This window comes from Hyperolius riggenbachi, chromosome 1, assembly GCF_040937935.1.
Source record: "Hyperolius riggenbachi isolate aHypRig1 chromosome 1, aHypRig1.pri, whole genome shotgun sequence".
NCBI classification, from domain to species: Eukaryota; Metazoa; Chordata; class Amphibia; order Anura; family Hyperoliidae; genus Hyperolius; species Hyperolius riggenbachi.
The window spans coordinates 643,149,801-643,176,470 of NC_090646.1; the positions used below are offsets into that span (position 1 = coordinate 643,149,801).

General features: G+C 45.0%; 1 protein-coding gene across 7 annotated transcripts in view; it reads right to left on the reverse strand.

Moving 5' to 3' along the window:
- DCC (DCC netrin 1 receptor) overlaps nt 1-26,670 on the reverse strand; it is a 1,000,213-nt gene that overhangs the window by 57,889 nt on the left and 915,654 nt on the right. For 6 of the 7 annotated variants that reach the window (XM_068251343.1, XM_068251341.1, XM_068251345.1 and 3 more), the window contains 2 exons: nt 15,511-15,543; nt 7,892-7,957 (listed from right to left, as the gene is read on the reverse strand). In XM_068251343.1, the coding sequence (XP_068107444.1) occupies nt 7,892-7,957; nt 15,511-15,543 (99 nt within the window). The remainder of the gene's footprint in view (nt 1-7,891; nt 7,958-15,510; nt 15,544-26,670) is intronic. The other variant, XM_068251342.1, reaches the window with a different exon arrangement.

Below are 26,670 nucleotides of genomic sequence, written 5' to 3' on the forward strand. Positions count from 1 at the left end.
CGCAGACATTTGCGGAGAAAATTAAACATAGTATCCTGCTGCAATATTAATTTTCAGCTTGGCTAAGCATGCAGAGGCTGTTGTGTAGACCCCATTCATATCCTCCCCTAATTATAAAATACATTTGTCTTTATTAACCATCACGGATTTCTTGCATTTCAATTTATTTTCATATTTAACAGGCAGTTTTATCAGGTGGAGGTTTTGTTGTGCAGAATACACATAGGCTGATATAGGCCGCACACCAAAGCTCTGATCAATCAAGAGGCGAAGGGAACAGGGCCGGTTCTAGACCTTTTTCTGCCTGGGGCAAACTTGTGAAGATGCGTTCACCCCCCCCCCCCTCCCCCCTCCCCCCTCCTGATTTGGAATGATCGTGCAGCGCCCGACAATTTACTCTGCTTCATTCAATGTTCTCACATGACATGCTGCAGCTCAACACAATAGCACGCTGGCTGGCTGTGAGTTTGTGATATACAAATTGCTCAACTTCAGCCACTCCCTTCCTCCTGAGTCAGGACAGCAATTCCACCTCCTCCCTTCTGCTGTGCAAGTCAAATAAAACACTGCTGTTCTCCTGCCTCCCCCCTCCTCACTCACTGTCAGACTCCTCACACAGCACAACAAGCTGTTTTTCCCCAATGATGACCTCTTCACCTCGCCCTCCTCTCACTTCTCCTCCTACTCTGACTGCATGCTGTACAAACATGCTGCCTGACCCTGTAATGTGTGTGGCCCCTGATGCAAATGTTTCACCTACTTTACTTCACAAGAGAACTGGTCCTGGTGGGGAGAGCAGGGGTCACAGTCTCAACTAGGTTCCTGCTCCAGAGGGTCCTGCCTATCAAAGCAGGCAATTTGGGTGCCCAATAGCGACAGAAGTTTCTCACTCTTCCCCTCTCCTCTCTCTGTTTTCTTACTCTCTTCTTCCCTACAGACGCACTGACAGTCACTCTTCCCCTCTCCTCCCTCTACCTTTTCCCCCACTCTCTTCAATTTCTTTCTGTCACTCATCTGTCTCTTTCTGACCATCTCTCTCCCACCCTCAGCCCCCCTAAAAAAGACAAAAAAACAAAAAAATCAACATTGTCTCATTCTAACTACTATTATGTATTTATATAGCACTGAAATCCTTTGCCGCACATTACAGAGTACATAGTCGGGTCACTGACTGTCCTCAGAGGAGCTTACAATGTAATATGTAATCCCTACCCTAGTCATAGTGCAATTTCCTACCATATAACTGAGAGAGACCTTTCAAGAATCCCCCCTCCCCCCCCCAAAGAATCCTGGGTATTTACATGTCCACCTACACACTATCCCCTTACACTAACCATCCATATCTAATCCTAATCCTGACTGGAACTCACCTATTCAGTAGTCAAACACTGGTGTCCAAGATGACACCTCATTACCGGCCGGCACTGACCTGGTGATTTGAGGAGTGAGAACTTGCATTACTGGGATCCCCTGTTTAACATCAAAAGTGGTGTTTGTGCGTCTGTGGGGTGTGTGAGTGTGTGGTTGGGGGCTCTGCCTCTGACACAGGAGACCTGGGTTTAAATCTCAACTCTTCCTGTTCAGTAAACCAGCACCTATTCAGTAGGAGACCTTAGGCAAGACTCCCTAACACTGCTACTGCCTATAGAGCGCGTCCTAGTGGCTGCAGCTCTGGCGTTTTGAGTCTGCCAGGAGAAAAGCGCGATATAAATGTTATTTGTCTTGTCTTTATCTTGCTAACTGAGTAGCTCTTAGGGCTCATTCACACTACACAACGCAAGCATGAACACTATTTCGTGCTTGCGTTGCCATCGCACGGTCAGCGCACGGAATGCACGTCGGGGAGCGCTAGAGCGCAGACGCCGGCAGCCGTACCCGTCGGGAAACGCATGCGTCGTGCGATTTTATGTCCCCAGAAGCGTTACATCGTAACGCATGGGAACACACACCTGTAGTGTGAATGGTAACATGAAAGTCTATGGACTTTCATGTTGCCATGTGGATCGTACACTATGTGCGTTGCGTCAAAACCGACAGCGCAGCACACAGTGTGAATGAGCCCTTACTCTTACTCAAAAATTGCCATTACAGCTAGGAAACTTATAAAGTAAAGTAAAAAAAAAATGGTGGACTCCAGATCACTTTTACTTTAAGTTTATCTTAAATTGCACCAGGAAGAGCTCCTGGTGCAATTTAAAGTAGACTTCGAATAAAAGTGACTAGCTGACCCGCGGCGTAGCATACGCCGCATAAGAGGGTAGAGGGCGGGGAGGGGGGGTTGGACCCCCCCTCAACTGGGTCCCCCATGTGTGCTCTACCTCCAGCTAAAGCTCAGCAGGAACCCCTCACCTGGGTCCCCCATGTGCACTCCCCCTCCTGCTTAACCAGCCGGGCGGTATGGACGAGCTCAGCTCGTCCATCACCACCGGAGGCTGCCGCTCAGGCCCTGCTGGGCCGATTTCCATCAAATAAAGAGCAGCACACGCAGCCGGCACTTTGCCAGCCGCGTGTGCTGCCTGATCGCCGCCGCTCTGCGGCGATCCGCCGCGAGCAGCGGCGAAAGAGGGTCCCCCCAGCCGCCTGAGCCCAGCGTAGCCGGAACAAAAAGTTCCGGCCAGCGCTAAGGGCTGGATCGGAGGCGGCTGACGTCAGGACGTCGGCTGACGTCCATGACGTCACTCCGCTCGTCGCTATGGCGACGATGTAAGCAAAACAAGGAAGGCCGCTCATTGCGGCCTTCCTTGTTTATTCTGGGCGCCGGAGGCGATCGGAAGAACGCCTCCGGAGCGCCCTCTAGTGGGCTTTCATGCAGCCAACTTTCAGTTGGCTGCATGAAATAGTTTTTTTTTTATTTAAAAAAAACCCTCCCGCAGCCGCCCTGGCGATCTTAATAGAACGCCAGGGTGGTTAAGCACAGTAGCAGCTGACACTATTAGTAAGAGGCAGCGGGCGGGGTTGACTCACCTCTTCCGTGTTCCATCATGCGTTCCACTGTCGTCACTTCCTGCAATGCTACACACTGTATTGGTGTAATTTGCCTTTTTAAAACAGAAGGAAATCTGCAATAATTCAGCTATAAGTGAACATTTGTGGTTACCCACAATGCACTGCTACTAAATATGCAAATTTCCCCTTTTCCCCCTTAGTAACCCAAGCAAGCATCCAGAACCACTGGTGTATAGCAAGCCTATAGCTGTACATTTTACACAGCCATATCAAACCCACATGTGACAGCATGTTTCAGACTTTTGGTCCTCATCTGTACATAGCAGGGATTGATATGGCTGTATGAGATAGGTCTTGGACCAGTACAACAGAGTAACCAAGCAGCTCAGGGTGACCCAAACCACTCAGAAAGTATAGGTGGATAAAAGGTACCAAAAAGACCTTCTACTAAAAAAATCAAAGCTTGGTGTGATTTGCCTTCTTAAAACAGAAGAAAATCTGCAATAATTCAGCTATAAGTGAACATTTGTGATTACCCACAATGCACTGCTACTAAATATGCAAATTATTCCTTTTCACCCTTGGTAAGCCAAGCAAGCCTATAGCTTTAAAGGGATACTTAAGTAAAAAAAAATAAAATGATTTTTACTCACCTGGGGCATCCCTCAGCCCCCTGAAGCTGTATGGTGCCCTTGCAGCTTTGCTCTGATCCTCCTGTCCCCGCTGGCGGCTAGTTCCGGGTTCGGTGACAGCCGCCGACAGGCCGGGAACGCGAGTGATTCTCCGCGTTCCCAACCGCTATATCACCTTCTATGCTGCTATAGCGTATATATATGCTATAGCAGCATAGAGGGTGATATAGCGGCTGGGAACGCGGAGAATCACTCGCGTTCCCAGCCTGTCGGCGGCTGTCGCCGAACCCGGAAGTAGCCGCCGGCAGGGACAGGAGGATCAGAGCGAGGCTGCGAGAGCACCATACAGCTTCAGGAGGCTGAGGGATGCCGCAGGTGAGTTTAAATCATTTTTATTTTTTTTTTACACTTAAGTATCCCTTTAAGTTTTATACAGTCCCCACATGTAACAGCCTATTTCAGCCATTTGATCCTCATCAGTACATAGCAGGGATTGATAAGGCTGTATGAGATAGGGCTTGGACCAGTACAACAGAGTAGCCAAGCAGCTCAGGGTGACCCAAACTACTAAGAATGTATAAGAGGATAAAAGAGACCAAAAAGCCCTCCTACTAAAAAAAGCAAAGCTTGGTGTAATTTTCCTTCTTAAAACAGAAGCAAATCTGCAATAATTCAGCTATAAGTGAACATTTGTGGTTACCCACAAAGCACTGCTACTGAATATGCAAATTATCCCTCTTTGCCCTTGGTTTGATATGACACTACTTCTTCTTGCTTGGACCAGCCCCTTCTTCTTGCTTGGACCGGCCCTGGGGGCAGGGCGCTACTTCTTCTTCTTGCTTGAAGGTTGAGGCACTTACTCTATTATATATATAGATGTGCAGTGCGCCATGATTTAGAGCAGATGGCTGTGTGACTGGAACGCAAAGCATCCAATCGCACGCCATCTGCGCTACTATGCGCTGTGCTAGAGATCCCATTCATTACAGTGAATGGGATCTGCGCTGTGATTCCTGAAAATGCAGCAGCAGTGCAACAGCGCATCACGATGCTGCACAGCGCATATAATGGGAACGGTAAAAAGGTTGTCTATGCCCTCCTACCCATCTTGCGTGTTGCGTATAGTCTGAACGAGGCCTTAAGTGAGCTAAAGAAGTTGAGATCTACTTACCTAGGGCTTCTTCTAGCAACTAACCCCCTCCCCCCCCCATCTGCCGCAGTCTACCAGGTCCCTTGCAGTGCTCCTGGCCCACACCATTGTTTTGATGTGCTTCCATCTAAAGTCAGCAACTGACTCGGTTGGGGATCACTGCGTATGCCCCCGCTGTGCGCCTCCTCGATCATGCTCCCATAGCCAGGAGCGGTCTGCACATGTGCAATTTTTACGAACTGAGAATGTACAGAACGCTGCTAGAGCGATCGAGGAGATAGGCTAGGCCGAGACAGTGCTTGCAACGATATTGGCACAACTCAGCGTATGGGAGGACAGCGAAAGACTTGAAGAACTACAACGGGCTGGAAGAAGCCCTATGCAGGAAAATCACAACTTTTTTTTTCCAGCTTAAGATTTCCTTGAAGTCAATGGGAGTGTAAGAAAATGGCTTAGAGCCTCATTGGAAAATCGCAAACACAATTGCAACGTGAAACTCAAGAGATCGCAAAGACTATCGTAAGGCTTTGGAAAATTGTTCATGTTAAACAGGGTCCAATAGCAACTACATTGCAGCACATTTGCAATCGTGGTCACATTGTGCAGTAGAAAAGAACCCTCAAAGACTTAACTGGAGCAGATGTACAGCTAATCGGAATTTCCTCAGAGTTGAGCATTCAGGAACTGGCCCCAGTGCCACTGAGACCCATCCTTAATTCCAAGCTACCAACCACTCCTCAGGCATCGATGCCTGACTGAGCTAGAGAGCACAGCTTTCATTTATTGTTTTCTATATGTTATGATTGTTAATTTATAAGATATGCACCTTGCACCCTAGCACTTAGCACTTTATTCCATGACGACGGCTCCAAATGGGGAGCTGAAACATGTCGGATTGGTGGTGGGGGGTTTCTTTATAGCACTTTAGCAATCTTAGTGAGGAATAGGTTGATCAGATGTATGTTTACAAATGATTAATATCTGATCATTGATTTTGTAACCTACCTCAGTTAGCTCAATTAGGCATATGAACTTATTTTAATTATATTAATAAAAGTTAGATTTTATAATGTACACACTCTAGATATAAGTTACAGAAAGTTACCTTCCTTAAAGGAATACTGTAGGGGGGGGTCGGGGAAAAATGAGTTGAACTTACCCAGGGCTTCTAATGGTCCTCCGCTGACCTCCTGTGCCCGTGCAGCCACTCCCCGATGCTCCGGCCCCGCCTCTGGTTCACTTCTGGAATTTCCTACTTTAAAGTCTGAAAACCACTGTGCCTGCGTTGTTGTGTCCCCGCTCCCGCTGATGTCACCAGGAGCGGGGCCGGAGCATCGGTTAGTGGCTGCGCAGGCAGAGGATGTTCAACTCATTTTACCCTGACCCCCCCTACAGTATTCCTTTAAAGCGGGATTGTCAGCTGTAAAATCAAATTCCATTTACCCACTGCTCTGTGTTTATTACACTGTCTGCAACCTTACCAGACCCTGCATTGCAAGCATTCCAGTATAATCATAAATGTCTCTGCTGTAATGAATCTTATCTCAGTCAGCCTGGCTTTATTTGGCCCATTGCTGAGGACCGGGAAGCTGTTATTTCCCCTCCCACATTCCTGCTCCTCACTGATTGGCTGAGGGCAGTACAGTGAGCTGCTGAAATATGATCTATGCTGTGCTCACATATATTTACAAAGCAACCTAGAGGTGACAGTGCAGTTTCTAGGAGAAAAAAAGAGTAAGGGAGGAAATGACATCAGGATTGACTTCAATCAGAGGCAGTAAAGACGGAAAATGCCTGGAGCAGTATTCTCTTCAAATATTTATTTACTATATAAAATTAACTGAAATCAAAATGTGGACAGTACAATGCATATGTTATGTAAATACAACAAGTATTTATCTACTTATATATGTGTTTTTTTTTTCCTGGGATAGAATGGCTGTCCCTGCTACTTTCTACATATCTCCACATTGCCTATTGTACGATGGTGCACAAATCAGTAGCAGCTTCAGTGTTGTCATCTTAAAAATATCAACTCTGACAGCTACACAGGAAAAAGTCACGTACAGTGCATTTTATTTTGTCCTACAATGTAGGTGTGTTTTAAAGGCCGCGACATCACTACAGGCAAATTATACCATGTGGTCAGCAGAGTGTAATAACTGAACAGATACCAGATAACCGGTTTGTCTGTAGAGAGCAACTAAGCTGAATAATGAAGAGAGAGAAATGGGAGGCAAGTTGAGGAGAAGCTTTCTGCTAATAGTTTTTTTCACCAGGTTTCACCACCAGTTTCTACAAGGTACATGGGTAGCTACATACAGGTATGTTAAACAAATCAGACAGGAATACCACAGACAACACACACATTTCATTCATTTTTAAGGCTGCAAATATTAACTTAAAAAATACTGTTCTGTGTTCAGAATCACTTTAAAAAGAGCACTATCGCGAAAAATTGTAAAATACATGTAAACACATACAAATAAGAAGTATGTTTTTTCAAGAGTAAAATCAGCTATACATTACTTTTCTCCTATGTTCCTATCACTTACAGTACGACGTAGAAATGTGAAGGAACTGACAGTTTTTTCGACTAGTCCATGTTTTCATGGGGGATTCTCAGTATTTAATTTATTCTTTACAAAAGCACAGCCTGGAAAGGATCTATCCAAAGATGCAGTTCCCCTCCCCCCTTTTTCACACTATTCTGGCAGTTGGACTGAGCAAATGCCGTTCACTGAGTGCTTTTGAAAATAAAGAAAATCCCCCATGAGGAGATGGGCTTGTCCAAAACCTGTCAGTTATGTCAGATTACCTACTGTAAGTGACAGCAACATAGGAGAAAAGTAATTTATAACACATTTTACTTGGGGAGAAATATACTTTTTATTTGTGTTTTCATGTTTCTTACATTTTACAATTTTGGGCGATAGTGCTCCTTTAAGAACCGCATGTTTACAGGTCGCAAAAGAAGCTTACCTGGATCACATGGGGGGGCTAATAAGCGGTTAATGAATTAGGGATTGAGTGACCGCGGCGGCCTGTGCACTTAAAGCCAGTGTTTCAATTAAACAAGCATGGAACTATCTATTTTTTATTGAGACATCCTCTCTAATGGCATCGCTGTGACTACGAGGCATGCTTTGGAAACAGCACTTACCGTTCAGGCTACTTCTATCAATCAAGTTTGTGTCCACCGGCCAATAGGATCCATCACCATGGCGACCTGTTGGGAGAGCAGAGGCCAGCGTCAGCTTTGTTGGAACTCTAGTCGCCTCTTGTGTCTGACAACATAATAACGCCTAATTCACATGCTTTGGAAAGAAAAGAGCTTGCCGACACTTTCAGATCCCTGGTGAATAGGCAGCAGCTAAACAAAATCTGTACTGGCTTGCAGTGGATGAAATGTACTGCCTCACTCCCTTATCCTTAAAGAGACTCCGTAACAAAAATTGCATCCTGTTTTTTATCATCCTACAAGTTCCAAAAGCTATTCTAATGTGTTCTGGCTAACTGCAGCACTTTCTACTCTCTTCTAGTCTCTGTAATAAATCAATGTATCTTTCCCCTGTCAGACTTGTCAGCCTGTGTCTGGAAGGCTGCCAAGTTCTTCAGTGTTGTGGTTCTGCTATGAACTCCTTCTTCCAGGCCCCTCTCTGCACACTGCCTGTGTGTTATTTAGATTAGGGCAGCTTCTCTCTTCTCTCTTATCTTATACAAGCTGGATAAATCATCCTCTGAGCTGGCTGGGCTTTCACATAGTGAGGAATTACAGACAAGGGCAAAGCTGTTTGCAGGAAGAAAATAGCAGCCTGAAACGTCAGTGCATGAGAACTGCAGGGGGAAAGAAGCACACAATGATCTCTTGAGATTCAAAAGGAAGGCTGTATACAGCCTGCTTGTGTATGGATGTATTTTCTATGTGTGGACATACTGTACATCAACCTACTTCCTGTTTTGGTGGCCATTTTGTTTGTTTATAAACAAACTTTTAAAAACTGTTCTTAACCACTTTTAATGCGGCGGGGAGCGGCGAAATTGTGTCAGAGGGTAATAGGAGATGTCCCCTAACGCACTGGTATGTTTACTTTTGTGCTATTTTAACAATACAGATTCTCTTTAAAGGACACCTGAAGTGAGGCTGCCCAGAGCAGGATCATCCATAAAGCAACCTAGGCAGCAGGTGCCTGGGGCCTAGAGAGTACCAAGGGGCCCGGCTGCAACCTTCGTTGACCCCTTACTCACCTTAGTTTACCAGAAATACTATAATGGGGAGACAAAGCTAATACCTTGCCTTGGGCCCCTTATTCCTTCTCTGAGGCTGCCATATTTATTTCCTTTTAAAGAATACCCATTGCCTGGCAGTCCTGCTGATCTCTCTGGCTTCAGTAGTGTCTGAATCTTGCACCCGAAACAAGCATGTGGCAAATCCAGTCAGAGTTCAGTCAGAAATTCTGATCTGCTGCATGCTTGTTCAGGGTCTATGGCTAAACATATTAGAGGCAGAGGATCAGCAGGACAGCCACGTAATGTGCATTGCTTAAAAGGAAATAAATATGGCAGCCTCCATATCCCTCTCTCTCTTCAGGTGTGTGTTAATGTACACCTCGCATCAGAAAAGGCGGCAGACTTAATACTCAGCAATCAAAGTTGTGGGGAGACCTGAGGAGGGGGCAAGTCAGTGAGCTCAGGAGATTTGGCCTGTAATGAAAGGGCCCCCAATGCTGCTTTAGGGGTGGGGTCAGGTCTGTTTGGTAGTGGGCAGAGCCGGGACAAGGTCCTCCAGCACCCAAGACTGAGACACTAAAGTGCGCCCCTCCATCCCTCCCACCCCAGCCGTCCCAGGGCCCCCAACCACACCCCAATCCTTTAAAGGGAACCTAAACTGAGAAGGATATGGATTTTTCCTTTTAAAATAATACCAGTTGCCCGACTCTCCTGCTGATCCTGTGTCTCTAATACTTTTAGACACAGCCCCTGAACAAGCATGCATATCAGGCGCTCTGACTGAAGTCAGACTGGATTAGCTGCATTTCAGGTGTGTGATTCAGCCACTACTGCAGCCAAAGAGATCAGCAGGACTGCAAGGAAACTGGTATTGTTTAAAAGGACACATATCCCTCTCAGTTAAGGTTCCCTTTAATCTCTAGTTATTTGACTTGCAGTCACTGCCATGTATCCTCTTTGCTTATTTCTCTCTGCTTCAAACAATGATAGTAGAGTGAGTTGTGCGCCCCTTCCTACACTGCGCCCTGAGGCAGGAGCCTCTCTCGCCTCTGCCTCAGCCTGGCCTTAGTAGTGGGCCCCCAGGTTAATTTTATCCAGGGGCCCCACTGTAGGTAGAACCAGCTCTGCCAGATGCTGTAAGGAGCCTGGAGTGGTCTGGAGAGCCTATAGATCACTGAGGTAAGTATATATTTTATATATATTATACTTATTTTCTGCTTCCTGTACACTTTTAATCAAGAAGCCCAAACCATCACAGTTCCCTTTCTGACTGCTCTAGTTAAGCGGATCTCAGTACAATAGGGAGGCTATGGAGGAAACAAAATGAACATGTCTACATAAAATGAATAGTGCCCCCGGCCTTTCCCCTTTCCTCTTGTCTCTATCACAGCCCCCAGCTTGTCTGTCAGTCCCTGATTGGCTGCCGCGATCACATAACACATGACAATAGTGTCCGGGTCCCCTTCACTTCTCATCTGCCCACCCCACTTGATGGCTTCCATCTGACACGTCCGCGGCTGCATGTTAAGAATTGTCTTTATTACGTGAGACGGTCTATCTGGCCTGGGCTGCGTGTCTGAATGTAGATTTACTTGTCAGATGAAATAAGTGGGCTGTCATGTTCCATTACAGAGACTAGGAATGTATGACTTACCGAGAAGGCTCGATCTGTTAGGAGTTCTACTTAAAGAGACTCTGTAACAAAATTGTCATTCTTATTTCTTCTATCCTATAAGTCCCTATACCTGTTCTAATGTGGTTTGGATTACTGCAGCCTTGTCTAGTTGCACTGTCTCTGTAATATATCTAATCTTCTTTTCTTTGTCAAGCTTTGTCGACCCCTGCAGGCTCTGTGTGCTTTGCTTACTCCTCACTCTCTGCTCTCAGTTTAAGCTTGTGCAGTTTGTGAGGCTGAGGGGGGGGGGGTCGAGGGAGCTGCCTGTCACATCCTGAGAAACTGTGCGAATCCCAGACTGGAGTGCAGATAATTTGCTATGTAATAAAAACTTGTAGTAATATATATATATATATATATATATATATATATATATATATATATATATATTAGTGTATGTGTGTGTGTGTGTGTGTATGTGTGTATATACACAAACATCACTTCCTGGTTAACAGCCATGTTTTTTGTGTGTAAACACTGCCTAAAACTGGCGATTAAAAGCAAGGATCACGGCGGGGAGCGGCGGAAATGGCAAAGAGGGATCCAGGAGATCACAGTGACTCAATTGGTATGTTTTGTATTGTACAAGTCGGACAGTACAGATTCTCTTTAAAGAGAAACCGTAACCAAGAATTGAACTTCATCCCAATCAGTAGCTGATACCCCCTTTGCCATGAGAAATCTTTTCCTTTTCACAAACAGATCATCAGGAGGCTCTATATGGCTGATATTGTGGTGAAACCCCTCCCACAGTGTGATGTTAGGGCCATGGTTCTGACATCACACTTCCATTTTCTTAGGTTAGCATCTAAGTTTTTCTTCTCAGATCGCTTCAGGTTCACTTTAAAGGCCGCCTCAGCATAGTACTTAGTTTACACGAATAGATCATTAACATAAGAGAAGCAGTGGCTAGATAGTGTAGCAGTGGCTGGATAGTGTAACAGTGGCTGGATAGTGTAGCAGTGGCTGAAAATGGCTGGATAGTGTAACAGTGGCTGGATAGTGTAGCAGTGGCTGGATAGTGTAACAGTGGCTGGATAGTGTAACAGTGGCTGGATAGTGTAACAGTGGCTGGATAGTGTAGCAGTGGCTGGATAGTGTAGCAGTGGCTGGATAGTGTAACAGTGGCTGGATAGTGTAACAGTGGCTGGATAGTGTAGCAGTGGCTGGATAGTGTAGCAGTGGCTGGATAGTGTAGCAGTGGCTGAATAGTGTAACAGTGGCTGGATAGTGTAGCAGTGTCTGAAAATGGCTGGATAGTGTAACAGTGGCTGGATAGTGTAGCAGTGGCTGAAAATGGCTGGATAGTGTAACAGTGGCTGGATAGTGTAGCAGTGGCTGAATAGTGTAGCAGTGGCTGAATAGTGTAGCAGTGGCTGAATAGTGTAGCAGTGGCTGAATAGTGTAGCAGTGGCTGAATAGTGTAGCAGTTACTGGATAGTGTAGCAGTTACTGGATAGTGTAGCAGTGGCTAGATAGTGTAGCAGTGGCTGGATAGTGCTACAGTGGCTGGATAGTGTAGCAGTAGCTGACAGTGGCTGGATAGTGTAGCAGCGGCTGGATAGTGTAGCAGTGGCTGGATAGTGTAGCAGTGGCTGGATAGTGTAGCAGTGGCTGGATAGTGTAGCAGCGGCTGGATAGTGTAGCAGCGGCTGGATAGTGTAGCAGCGGTTGGATAGTGTAGCAGTGGTTGGATAGTGTAGCAGTGGCTGGACAGTGTAGCAGTGGCTGGGCAGTGTAGCAGTGGCTGGATAGTGTAGCAGTGGCTGGATAGTGTAACAGTAGCTGGATAGTGAAGTAGTGGCTGGACAGTGTAGCAGTGGCTGGATAGTGTAGCAGTGGCTGGCAGTGGCTGGATAGTGTAACAGTGGCTGGGTAGTGTAGCAGTGATTGGATAGTGTAACAGTGGCTGGATAGTGTAACAGTGGCTGGATAGTGTAGCAGTGGCTGGATAGTGTAACAGTGGCTGGGTAGTGTAGCAGTGATTGGATAGTGTAGCAGTGGCTGGATAGTGTAGCAGTGGCTGGATAGTGTAGCAGTGGCCGGATAGTGTAGCAGTAGCTGGATAGTGAAGCAGTGGCTGGACAATGTAGCAGTGGCTGGACAGTGTAGCAGTGGCTGGATAGTGTAGCAGTGGCTGGATAGTGTAGCAGTGGCTGGACAGTGTAGCAGTGGCTGGATAGTGTAGCAGTGGCTGGATAGTGTAGCAGTGGCTGGATAGTAAAGCAGTGGCTGGACAATGTAGCAGTGGCTGGACAATGTAGTGGCTGGACAATGTAGCAGTGGCTGGACAATGTAGCAATGGCTTACAGTGGCTGGATAGTGTAGCAGTACCTGGATAGTGTAGCAGCGGCTGAAGAGTGTACTGGTTAAAGAGAACCTGTACTGAGTAAAATTATTTAAAATAAACACTTGAGGTAACTTCAAATGAACATTACACAGTTACCTTGCCATCAGTTCCTCTCAGAAGCTCACCATTTTCTTCTGACAACAATCCCTTCCAGTTCTGACAACATTTTGTCAGAACTGAAATATATCAGTTGCTCTCAGTTATATATCAGCCATGTTTCCCTATGGCTCGAGTGGGCGATGTTACAGTTTAACTGTGTGCTGACCAGAAAGCTGTTATGGTGTAATGGCCATTTTCAAAATGGAGGACGGAGAATTCCATTGATCACAGTGGGCAGACAGGAGAGGAAAAAGAGATTGAGGAGTAGACTACACAGAAGGTAAGTATGACTTGTGTATGCTTATTTTGACTTTTCATTTTCAGTTTAGGTTTTCTTTAAGGGCTCTGCCTTTGACATGGGAGACCAGGGTTCAAATACTGGCTGGGATCAGAACCTGTTCAGTAAGGAGTTCAAGGCAAGACTCCCTAACACTGCAGGGTGGCCCCTTGAGCATGTCCCAGTGGCTGCAGCTCTTGAGCGCTTGGAGTCCAACAGGAGAAAAGCATTCTACAAATATTTGGATTATTATTACTTACAGCTGTGATGCTCATTCCATGACCAAACATGGCTGCCTACATCCTGACTGCGCCTTCATGAATCTTTCCCGTAAGTCTGCTTTAACCTTCCTGGCGGTAAGCCCGAGCTGAGCTCGGGCTATGCCGCGCAGGAAGATATCTCAGCCCCTGGTGGGGCGATTTGCGCACTTCAAACTGCTGTACGCGCAGCTAGCACTTTGCTAACCGCGCGTACAGCTCGATCGCCGCCGCTCTGCGGCGATCGCCCGCACGCAGCGGCGCAAGAGGCCCCCCCCCCCCCCGCCAGAGCCCTGCGCTGCCCGGACCAATGAGTTCCGGGCAGCGCTATGGGCTGGATCGGAGACGTCTGACGTCAGGACGTCGGCTGACGTCCATGACGTCATTCCGATCGTCGCCATGGCGACAGGAGAAGCCAAACAGGGGAGCGCGTTATATACGCGTTCCCCTGTTTGCTTTTGATGCCGGCGACGATCGCACTAGAGGGACACATGCGCCCTCTAGTGGTGTTTCATGTAGCTACCACTCTGGTAGCTTTACATGAAACAAAAAAAATAAATAAAAAAAAAAAGGATTTTTGCCTAAGTGGCAAAAAAAATTAACCGCCAGGAGGGTTAAAGCACACCTGAAGTGAGGGGGATTTAAAGGCTTACATATTAATTTCCTTTTAAAAATGCACATTGCCTGGCTGTCCTGCTGATCCTCTGCCTCTAATATGTTTAGCCATAGACCTGAACAAGCATGCAGCAGATCAGGTGTTTCTGACTGAAGTCTGGCTGGATTAGCTGCATGCTTGTTTCAGGTTTGTGATCCAGACACTACTGTAGCCAGAGAGATCAGCAGTACTGCCAGGCAACTGGTATTGTTTAAAGTGAACATTGACTCTTGCACAGGACAGAAGGAAACCATAGAGAAATGCATCCTGTATGTATGTAGAGAGTTTAGCCTCTCTAATCCCCCCACATCTGTGACTAAGCACAAGTTGTAATTTGATCCCTCAGCCGTGTCAGCTGGCTGCCACAGCAGAGAGCTAACTGGTAAACACAGGATGTTAACAATATGTCTGCTTCCATGACAGCAGTAAGTAGACACATTGCAGGATTTGTATCAGCTGTAACAAAGAAATGTTTTTTCTTTAAAGGTTATTGTGCTGTTGCTTATGTATAAGTGCAGAAAGAAAGTTCTGAGTTCAGGTCCGCTTTAAAAGGAAATAAATATGGCAGCCTCCATAGCCCTCTCAGTTCAGGTTCCCTTTAATTACCAATGTAGTGAAACCTCCTAGAAGCAGTGAGCTCAAACAGTTTAACACAATTGAATAACGTGACATGAAAATAGAACACTTGCAGGCCAGTAAAATGTCCTCACTAGATCAGTTTCAGAGTGGCAATAGTGATCATTCCGAAAGCATGCTCGTGACTGGTCCACTTTAAAGATGTTCTGGCAAATGAAGGTGATTAAACGTAATTCCGGAGGCAAAAAAAAACGCAGTCGTTCCCCTCGAAGCCAATGGGAGGAGGCCAAAGCCGCTAGGAAATTATGCGTACCTTAATTATGCTTTATGTGAATTATGCAGAAGCACAGGGAGAGAGGCAAAAAATGTATTTCGTACAAAAGAAGCTTGACATTTTAATTGGTCCTTCAGAAAAAAAAAAGAGACAAAACAATTTCCTCTGAAGAATATTTACATCTCTCCCATCAAAGGCCCCGACAGCCCCAGCCTAGCTGAACGTCATTAATGAGATTAATTAGCCCGTTGGTGTCTGTCTAATCAGGTGCCTGGACCAGGTGAGGAAAAAAAAAAGCAGACAGACTAACATCACCGCCACACACGCAAGCAGACAGCAACGGCATTGATTTTTCCACAGGAGAACGTGACAGAATGAGGCCATCTTACCTTGGTCATTAGCCATTTTGTCAGGGTGTTCCACTACAAAGGCAAAAAAAGAGAGACATTATCATTACATTATGACAGGTCTTCATGAAACGGCTGACATATCAAATCAGCGGACGCGTTAGCGGGCTATATATGGCGGGAGGCAGTCTTACTGTAACCAGCATTAAATAGCAAGAAAGAATAGCGCTTTTTTATGCTATTCTGTCTGATGGCTGCCTATGGTTCCATTGGCAACACTTTGAAAAGCTATCAGTGACTAGAACTATAAAAATCTGAAATGTATTATTATTCGCAGGAAGCAGCAAGGCCCCTTCCAGATTCTTTTTTAACTTTTTGCTCTGGGATAACCCTGAAAAGTAAAATAAGAAGTATATGGCGGCTGCCAGCCTGCCATATTTATTTTCTTTTAAACAATACCAGTTACCTGGCAGCCTTGCTGATCTATTTGGCTGCAGTAGTGTTTGAATAACATCGGAAACAAGTGTGCAGATCTGACAATAATGTCAGAAACACCTGATCTGCTGCATGCTTGTTCAGGGCCTATGGCTAAAAGTATTAGAGGCAGAGGATCAGCAGGGCTGCCAGGTAACTGGTATTGCTTAAAGGATACCTGAAGTGACATGTGACTTAGTGAGATAGACATGGGTATGTACAGTGCCTAGCACACAAATAACTATGCTGTGTTCCTTTTTTTCCTTCTCTGCCTGAAAGAGTTAAATCTCAGGTATGTAAGTGGCTGACTCAGTCCTGACTCAGACAGGAAGTGACTACAGTGTGACCCTCAGGGCTCATTTCCACTATAGCGAATCCGCATGCGTTGTCCGCATGCGGATTCGCACAGCCAATACAAGTGGATGGGCCTGTTTCCACTTGTGCGTTGTGCGGAGCGTTTTTGTGTGCGGGGAAAATCTGCACGGCAGAGCCGTCAGAATTCGCTCCCCGCACACCGCTAAGCGAATCGCATACAATGTATCTAATAGGGAAATCGCATGCGGTTTTGGCATGCGGTTTTCCCCGCGATTTCGCATAGGAGGTAATGTTAATTTACACAGGCAGTGACATGGTTAAAATCGCCCACCTACTACCCTATGCGAAATCGCATGCGAAATCGCGGGAAAAACGCATGCAAAATCGCACCCGCATGCGATTTCGTCTGCGGTGATTTCCCAGCGATTCCGCACCGCACAAGTGGAAATGCAGCCTCACTGATAAGAAATTCCAACTATAAAACACTTTTCTAGCAGAAAATGGCTCCTGAGAGCAGAAAAGAGATAAAAAGGGACAATGGTTCATAGATTTTAGCTCTGGCACACTTCAATGAATGTGTCATTGAGCAAAAGGAATAAAACAGTTAAAACTTAAAAAGTAGATTTAAACATAAAACTGTGGAATATCTTTAAAAAAAGTCATTTTTAGGAGAAGGAAGATAGATACAATTGCTTATTTCATTAGTTTATTTTCGCCTCTGGTGTCCTTTAAATGGAAATAAATATGCTAACCTCCAAATACCTCTCACTTCAGGTTCCCTTTAAAGCTTTTGCAGCCTAAAGCAAGGCATTTAACCCTTCATCAGCCAATTTACTTAGAGACTTGCAAGTGCTCCAGATCAATTTATTTTAGCAATTTTTTTTTCTTTGTAACATTTTCTTGCTTCTGATTAGTACAGCTGCAATATGCATTTATGGCCACTTGTCAGTAGGGGGCAGTGTGAGACAATAACAGAGGATTTCTGCTTTCAGTTTCTATATTTTCTCCTAGTAGAGAGACATCAAAGCATTCTAAGAGTTTACAGCAAAACGAGTTCTGCCGACTGAGATCAAAAGCTGTGCATTTATCTCAAACAAGATAACTTTATTGAAGCTGCTAATGGGTTAAATGATCTTACCGCCTTAGTTCGGCCTCCTAGGTTTTTTTTTATGAATAGGATAGCACATTTGCATTGACTAGCCATACACAACATTTTCCCTGGTAACTCCATGTCAGCATACTAATGGGCAAAGTCCCGCCTCCTTTGCCCTTGTAGGATGTCCAAAGATGATAAGAGTACTACCTCCACCCCATACTGCCATTCTTTTTTTCGTCCTCGCCTCCAGATGGATTCCATTGATGTGACCAGTTCCCTTACCTCCGCCTTGTGCGGGTACCAGCAGGTTCAGACTCTCCTGCTGGAGTCCATACCTTAGGTAGCTAAATGCTCCTATAAGGTGTGGAGCCCTTGGATATTTTTTTATATATCCCTTTCTCCTGGGGCAATCGTAATTGTAAATATTCCTGCGACCACATTAAACACTTAAATAGTGTTGTGGTTCCCCGCAGCTGTGAGGACAATATTGGTTTAACAATACTTGATTCTTTGGGCTTACCATTTTTGATGTTGGTGCGGTGCTGACAGGCCTCTGGGGCTTCTGAACCGTCCGAAGCGCCGCTGGTAGCGGCGTGGGGAACTAGTGTGGGCGGCGTTCCAGTCGCATTGTGTGATTGTTGAAGTCTCGCGCGCGCGCGCGAGACTTCCCCTCCTTTTGTCGGCTGAGGGCGGAAGTTGCCCGGCGGCCATTTTGGATGTGGGCACGTTCCGTGCATAGGCGGAAACGGCCTCCAGAAAGTATAAATTGCCCATTTCAGCGCGGAGGCGCTGGGGAGAGGATCATTGTGGACCACTGGCTGGGGGTTTTCCAGGCGGTGCAGGTATTTGATTTTTCTTTTGTCGTTTCTTTGGAAGTATGTTCAGCCTATGGGCTTGTTTTGCTTTAGGTATATAGGTATATGTGTGGAGACCTTGGTTTTGATTTAGGTATAGGATAATGAATATATTTGGAAATATTGGTATGGCATATAGGAGTACATGTATACATATATATATATATATATATATATATGCATCTACGTGTGTTTACTGAGTATATATATATGTAGATATATAAAGACAGAGATGCTTTTATTTAGGTACTAGGTTTTAATTGAGAAGGAAGAGCCCTTTGTGTTGATTGGTCGAATTTTTGTTTTTGTCCTTTTCAGCTGCAATGGGGAAAAGTAAAGGAGAAAGTTCTAAAAGTAAAAGGTAAGGGTGGTAAGTATAAAAAAAAAAAAAAAAAAAGAGTGGGAAGACACCAGCAGGATGATATCTATCTTGTCTGCTTGCTTGTAGGCAACCTCAGAAGTCAGCTTTACGGCGGTCAGAGATCGGAGACCGGCCCGTGCAGAGGAAGCCTATCAGCAGTTCGGATTCTTCGTCTGAGCCTCCAGATTCCAAAAATGAGCAGCAGACTATTTCCAATCGTTCAACTAGATCTTCCTATAGAAGAATTCTATCTTCATCGGACGAGTTGGATCAGCCGGCTGCTTCCACGTCTTATAAGTCGTCTCAGTCATCGGCGTTCCCGGGAGAAGGACGCTGTTGGATTTGTGGGCGAAGAGCTATACCCAATAAAAAAGTATGCGACATCTGTCATTTGGACATTGCTCAAGAAGATAGAGAGGTGTCCACTCTTATAAAACAAGTTGTTAAGGACACGGTGGCTGAAATGACGCTGGAACACCAGTCGGTTAGTTCAAAAGTGCCGGAATATTCATCCCAGGATTACAGTTCAGATGAAGAGTCAGACGGGGGGGCAGAAGCCTTTGACTTCTCATTAGTTCCACCTTTTGTCTCTAGTGTGAAGGATGCAATCCAGTGGCAAGACGAAGCATCTTCTCCACAGCGTAAGAAAAGGAGATATTATAAGCATCTGCACAAAACTAAAATTGCCTTTCCATTAATGGAAGAAATAAAGGAAATAATTACAGAGGAATGGGAAAAAACTGTTAAAAAGCCATCCTTTAAAAATAAATACCAGAAGATGTATCCCTTGAAAGATGAGGATGAAGCCTTGATTCAGGCAGTTCCAGTAGTTGATGCCTCTGTAATAAGGATTGTTCGTAACGTTACTTTGCCGTTGGAAGACTCTGTTTATTTCCGGGATGTAATGGATAGGCAAATAGATCAGGACTTAAGGAGATCTTACCTAGCGTCTGGTGAATCATCCAGAGCGGCAATTTCCTTAACGTCAATAGCAAAAGCCATGAAAGTGTGGGTGGAAGGCATTCAGAGACGTATACATAGCAAATCAAGTGTGGATTTCATCACAAAATCTTTACAAGATTTAAGTCTCACGGCCGATTTTCTAGGAGAAGCAAGTGTTGACATTATTCGTTCCTCCAGTAGGGCCATGTTATATTCTATTATGGCGAAAAGATCACTGTGGCTAAAACCATGGGCAGCCGACCCAACTTCAAAACAGACCTGGGTAAAAATACCCTTTGATGGCAAGAATCTTTTCGGCCCCAAGATGGATGCCGCTATATCTAGAGTGACGGGGGGTAAAACAGGTCTATTACCTCAGGACCGAAGGTTCAGAAAACAAAGATATCCACAGTTTAGAAAACAACAGCCAAACAAATTTGTGGAGGCTAAAGCTTACAGACCAGGAAGGGAATTCCGTAAAAATTGGCGTAGACCGCAAGCAACTTTTCAAAAGTCAGGCAGACCTAGATCCACTCCAACAACTGGAGATTCGACAAAACCTTTTTGAGTCCTTGCCCGTCCATGGTTGCCCAGTGGGAGCCAGGCTAAGACGCTTCAGGGAAACCTGGGCGGGAGAAATAAGAAACAAGTGGGTAGTGTCTACAGTTTCGGAGGGTCATACTTGGGACTTCAGAAAACATCCTCCGAAAATTCATTTTGTCAAAACAAAGATTCCAAGCGCTCCAGGAAAGTGTGGGGTGTTAAGAGACTACGTCTCGGACTTGATCAAACAAGGAGCAGTGATAGAAGTGCCTCAGGCGGAAAGAGGGATGGGTTACTACTCACCTCTATTCCTGATAAAGAAAAAAACAGGAAAATTGAGACCGGTATTAGACTTAAAGAGTTTGAACAGATACATTTTCATTCCCAAATTCAAAATGGAAAGTCTTCAGTCCATAACAACGGTTATACAACCAGGGGATTGGATGTGCTCCGTGGACTTGAAAGACGCGTATTTCCATGTGCCCGTGCATCAGCGATATCAAAGATTTTTGCGTTTTGCCGTCGGAGATTTGCACCTGCAGTTTGTCTGTCTTCCGTTCGGGCTTTCCACTTCCCCAAGGACGTTTTCAAAAGTTCTTTTGTCGGTGATAGCGTTGTTGCGGGTACAGGAAATACGCGTCTTTCACTATCTAGACGACATCCTGTTACTGGCAAGGTCAAGAAGATTGATACTTCAGCACATGGAAATCGTGTTAAAGACGTTACAGAGATTCGGTTGGTTAATAAACGATCAAAAGAGCCAACTTCAGCCGGCACAAAGAATGATATTTTTAGGAGCCGAATTAAATACAGAAGAAGGCACAATTTCTCTTCCACAAGAGAAAGTGAAGAAAATTCAACAGAATATAGTCACACTCATGAAGCTGCGAATACTGACGACGAAGATGTGTATGCAGACCGTAGGTCTATTATCTTCGACAATTCCAATGGTCAAATGGGCGCATTGGCATTTACGCCCACTACAACTTTCCTTTCTGGCCCAGTGGGACAAGGTGAATTTGCAACAAAAAATATTATTATCACAGAAAGTAAGGCAAAGTCTAATTTGGTGGTTATCGACTCCGAATCTTCTGAACTGTCGGTCGATCCAGCAACCATCTTGGCAGACGGTTACGACAGATGCCAGTTCAACAGGATGGGGGGCAGTTTATTTAAACCTAACTGCTCAAGGTCTCTGGTGGTTCCCAACAGAAGACTTAGTGTCAAATGTATTAGAGCTCAGAGCTGCCCTCCAAGCTTTGATTCATTTTCTGCCGTACCTTCAGGGAAAGTCAGTTCTACTGAGATTAGACAACACGGCAGCGGTTTCTTATTTAAGGAATCAGGGAGGCACACACAGCAGATCTCTTATGCAAGAAGTGGCTCCAATCATGAGATTAGCCCAGGAAAATTTCCAGGATCTGACGGCATTATATATACCAGGAACTCAGAACGTTGTGGCGGACTATCTATCGAGGTATTCGGTGGACAACAACGAGTGGTCACTACTCCCGTCAGCTTTCAACATCATGACAGATCAATGGGGGTGGCCGGAGGTGGACCTCTTCGCCTCGAGACAGAATTACAAGCTGAAGAGATACTTTTCAAGGTACCAGGATCACAAGGCACTGGGAACAGATGCGTTACTCCAGCCCTGGAATTTCAACAAAGCCTACGCATTCCCTCCAATCCCTCTGATTTCCAAATTTCTGCAAAAACTCAGAGGTCAGACACTAACGGTATTGGCAGTCATACCGTTCTGGCCGGCGAGACCCTGGTTCCCATTACTCCTCCAAATGAGCACGCAGAGTCCGCTGCCTCTTCCGCAAGTGCCGAACTTACTATCGCAAGGTTCAATTTACCATCAGAATCCGGGACGCCTGAAGTTAATGGCATGGAATTTGAAAGGCTTAGGCTACTAGACGCGGGGTGCTCAGAGGAGGTGGTAGAGACTTTAATAAAAGCCAGGAAACCAACTACCTTGGCCTCTTATAACAGGGTATGGAAAACGTTTGCTGTATTCGCCAGCCAGTCTCAATTTTCTATTCAAAGAATTGAGGTGCAGAATCTGTTATCATTCCTACAGAAGGGATTACAGTTGGGCCTCGCCTACTCTACACTAAAAAGACAAGTATCAGCAATTTCAGCCATTTCGGGTACGTCTTGGGCGTCTCATCCTCTAGTGAGACAGTTTTTTAAAGCAGCAATTAAGTTAAGACCTCCATTAAAACCAAAATTTCCAAAATGGGATCTCCCTATAGTTTTGGATTACTTGGAGAAAGACTTTTCTCGAAGTCCAGTAAACCTAATGGACTTAACCTTAAAGGCCGTATTCCTCATAGCCATAACGTCCGGTAGAAGAGTCTCGGCACTCCAGGCGTTAGGTTGCAGAGAACCCTTCTTGGTTTTGTATGAGGACAGACTAGTGCTTCATCCAGTGCAAGCATTCCTCCCAAAGGTAACTACCACCCTTCATCTAAATCAGGAGTGGACACTGCCTAGTCTTAGAATGGCGGAGGATGAGTCAAGACTGCACGTTCTGGATGTACCGTCTACGATTAAACAGTATCTTGAAATGACGGACCAATTTCGAGATTCAGACAGACTCTTTGTCATTCCTAACGGATATAGGAAGGGAAAGCCGGCATCATCAAGAATGATAGCAAAGTGGCTAGTGTCTCTTATCCAAAGGGCATACAAAGCTAAAGGTTTTGATCCTCCGCAGGAAATAGTAGCCCACTCAACCAGAAGTATATCTTCTTCTTGGGCTAGCATGGGAAAAGTGGCGCTATCCACAATCTGCAAGGCAGCCAATTGGGCGTCTGGTCACACCTTCCTTAGACATTATAAGGTGGACCCAGCTGTACTGTCAACGGTAGAGTTTGGAAGAAAGATAATTTCCTCCACTGTTGTTTCTGCAGTATAATTGTATGGTTCTGTTGATTTATTAAAATTTGATTTCGATTATTGCATCCCACCCTTTTAGTTCGTCTAGTTATTGACCCATTAGTATGCTGACATGGAGTTACCAGGGAATTAGGAAAATTGTATACTTACCTTCCAGTAATTTTCCTTTCCTGGTAATCTCCATGTCAGCATACGATCCCACCCTATGCTGTCGGCTCGTACTAGTTATCAGAATGGCAGTATGGGGTGGAGGTAGTACTCTTATCATCTTTGGACATCCTACAAGGGCAAAGGAGGCGGGACTTTGCCCATTAGTATGCTGACATGGAGATTACCAGGAAAGGAAAATTACTGGAAGGTAAGTATACAATTTTCCTAATTCTGCTCTGCAAGTCTGTATTTTGTTCAGTGAACACATTGAGGCTGGTCTCACACTTGTGCGGTGATCCCATGGTAATGCAGCTAAAATGTAAACACGGGATGTTGACCCGTTATCTGCTTCCATGAAAGCAGGATGTAGACACACTGCAGATTTATTGCAGGCATTCAGTAAGCTGTAACAAAGAAATGTTTTTCTTTAAACGTTAGTATGCTGTTGCTTGTCTTTTAGAGCAGAGAGGAAGTTCTGAGTTCAGGTCCACTTTAAATAAAGGCTTATGAGAATTTTTAGATGAATATCAGTAAATCACTGTTATACCTTGCATGCATAATTGAGAGAAATCATGAAACATATAAAGCAGAGCTGTGCAGGACTGTCATAAAGAGATTCTCTATTCAGTCTCCAGATCTATATGGCGAATGAATGGTAAGTTGAAAGGGAAGTAATGCATGCAATGGAGGAGACCAGGGGCACCGAGAGCTCTTTGTACTGCATACGGTGATATGGAATTCACAGCTTCAAGGGAGACGACATCTAAAGCAGACAGACATGAAGTGTTTGTATGATGGAGTGGATATGGGTCTCCATACCACCCAGCGCTGTGTCATGTGACCCCCACTCACTGGCCCTGCATGCGCAATGCACTGTGCTGTGTGTCCACGGTGGACTTGTGAAGGGATTATTATTATTTAGTATTTATAGAGCGCTGACATCTTCCGCAGCAATGTACAGAGTCTATACAGTCATGTCACTTAACTGGCCCTCAGAGGAGCTCACTATCTAATCCCTACCATGATCATATGTCTATGCGTGTATCGTGTAGTGTATGTATCTTAGTCCAGGGCCAATTTAGGGGGAAGCCAATTAACCTATCTGTATGTTTTTGAGATATGGGAGGAAACCGTGGCGCTGCGAGGCAACAGTGCTAACCACTATGCCATCGTGCTGCAGATGTTCAGAAACACAGACAGATAAAAACAAAGATGGATGGATATTATCATTATTCAATTATTATGATTATTCAACTCTATTTATAAAGTGCTAGCATATTACACAGCGCTGTACAATAGATAGGGGAGACAATACAACATTACGCAATGTTGCACAGGCACAGTAGCATTAAACAACAGTAAACAAAATAGTGATGTAACAATAAACAATGGTGTCTTGCTAATTTTCATTAACTGGCTGGCTAGGTTTTCAAAACAGGCTTCCTGTGCCAATAAACCATCTGGCCCCGCCCATGATGCCAACTGAGGCAACTTCCTCAGGCAGCAGAAGTCTGGGGGCAGCAACAGGCAGAAACAGGAAGTGAAGATAGTGCCTGGCCAACCTATCTTGCAGGCAACTGTACCTGGCTAACCTATACTGGGGGCAACTGTACCTGGCTAACCTATACTGGGGGCAACTGTACCTGGCTAACCTATACTGGGGGCAACTGTACCTGGCTAACCTATACTGGGGGCAACTGTACCTGGCTACCATTACTGGAGGCACCTATACCTGGCTACCTACCTATACTGAGGGTGTTTTTGGGGTGCTCACCACAGCAAATTATCGGGTGCTGTGCAATCATTCCGATACGGGGGGTGTTGGGTTTCCTCACAAGTTTGCCTCAGGCAGAAAAAAAGTCTAGAACCAGCCCTGTAAGCACGAGCATCATCTGACTACACCCACAGCCTCCCTTTGCTGCTGAGAGATTAACTCTTTATAGCCTTTTTATTCTACTCCTTACTGCTCAGTGTGTAATACAGCATTTTATTCTTCCCACCCGCTCCTCACTATTATAAAATGTTTAAATCAAAAAGCAGTAAGCAACGGCTCCTCATTCAGACAGAGCAGGCCAGTGATCAGTACACATAGCTTTTATCAACACAATGAGAAGGGATAAATGTTTTACTACACTTTGAGCGGAGAAGAACTGACAAAAAAATAATAATACTCTGCTAAGCTGCAATGCTGGCCAGGAAGAGTGAATCTCTGAGCAGCAGAGGGAGTTAGTAGGTAGGGTCAGGTGATGGATCTGTGTTAGGGAGAGAGTGTCTAGAAACCCGCAGTGATAATTAAATAACATGACTCATCCAAAGGGAGGTTTCTCTGGAATAGCTACAACAAATATGATGGGTGGGCAATCTAAGCCTTTAAAGGACAACTGAAGTGAGAGGTATATGGAGGCTGCCATATTTATTTCCTTTTAAACAATACCAGTTGCCTGGCAGCCCTGATGGTATATTTAGCTGCAGTAGTGTCTAAATTACACCAGAAACAAGCATGCAGCTAATCTTGTCATATTTGTGTTAGAAACACCTGATCCTGAGAGACTGACAACTAAGGGCATGGAGAGAAAAAGTTTTCTGCTCTCTGCAAAATTGTTCTAATGACTGCATCTGCTCAGCCACTGATAACGAATCATACAAAGTTTTGCAGACAAAGATTTGTAGACAGTCCCTACTCAATGTGCAGCAGGCTCTTGTGTACAGTGCCCAGCCCCCAACCTCTCTACCCCTTCCAAGTGCTGTGTACCGTAGTGATGCTGGAGGAGTCTGCAGAGCCAGTTCTGCTCCATCAGAGATGGTCAGAGTGAATGTAATAAACTGAGGCTGGGAGCACACTCGCCTGTATTTTTTCTGTGTGCGTTTTCTGCACACCATGTGTGTCTGTACACGTTTTATCACAGAAGCTAATGTAATTGATAGAGAAAATGCATGCAGTGCTTCACTGCTGTCTGTTTTTATCTGCATGGGGAAAACACATTCAAGTTTGCACTAGGCAATTGAATAACATTGGTTCTCAGTTACCTGCGCAGAAATCGGGGAGGCATCCAGTTTCGCAGGGGGGCCCAGTGATTTCTAGTTATGCCCCTACAACTGGTATTGCTTAGGAAATGAATATGGCAGCCTCCATATTCCACTCGCTTCAGTTGTGTTTAGTAACTGTTAAAGCCCTGAGTACAGCACAGTGGTTTGTATGCATTTGAAGGAGTATTATATTGAATTATGCATTCACAAGTTTGGAGAAAAAAAAATTGCAGTTTTTGTGGAGGAAAACCACAGATTTTTTTTAACACCTAGCCACCCTGAACCGAAACCCAAATAAAACTATGGTTTATTACATGCCTATAAAAATCTGTGCATAAAGTTGGGCAGAAAATTCAACCCCATGAAACGATTGCTAAGCACATTACCAAAATCAGGCATTAGGTGGCGCTATGCAATTAAAAATGTAATACTCTATAGACTCTCAATCCAAAAGCCTGCATTGTGATAACAAGCAGGAGTGTATAGGCGATTGGCTTATAATGTATAATCACATTTTCCTTTTGCCGATATCA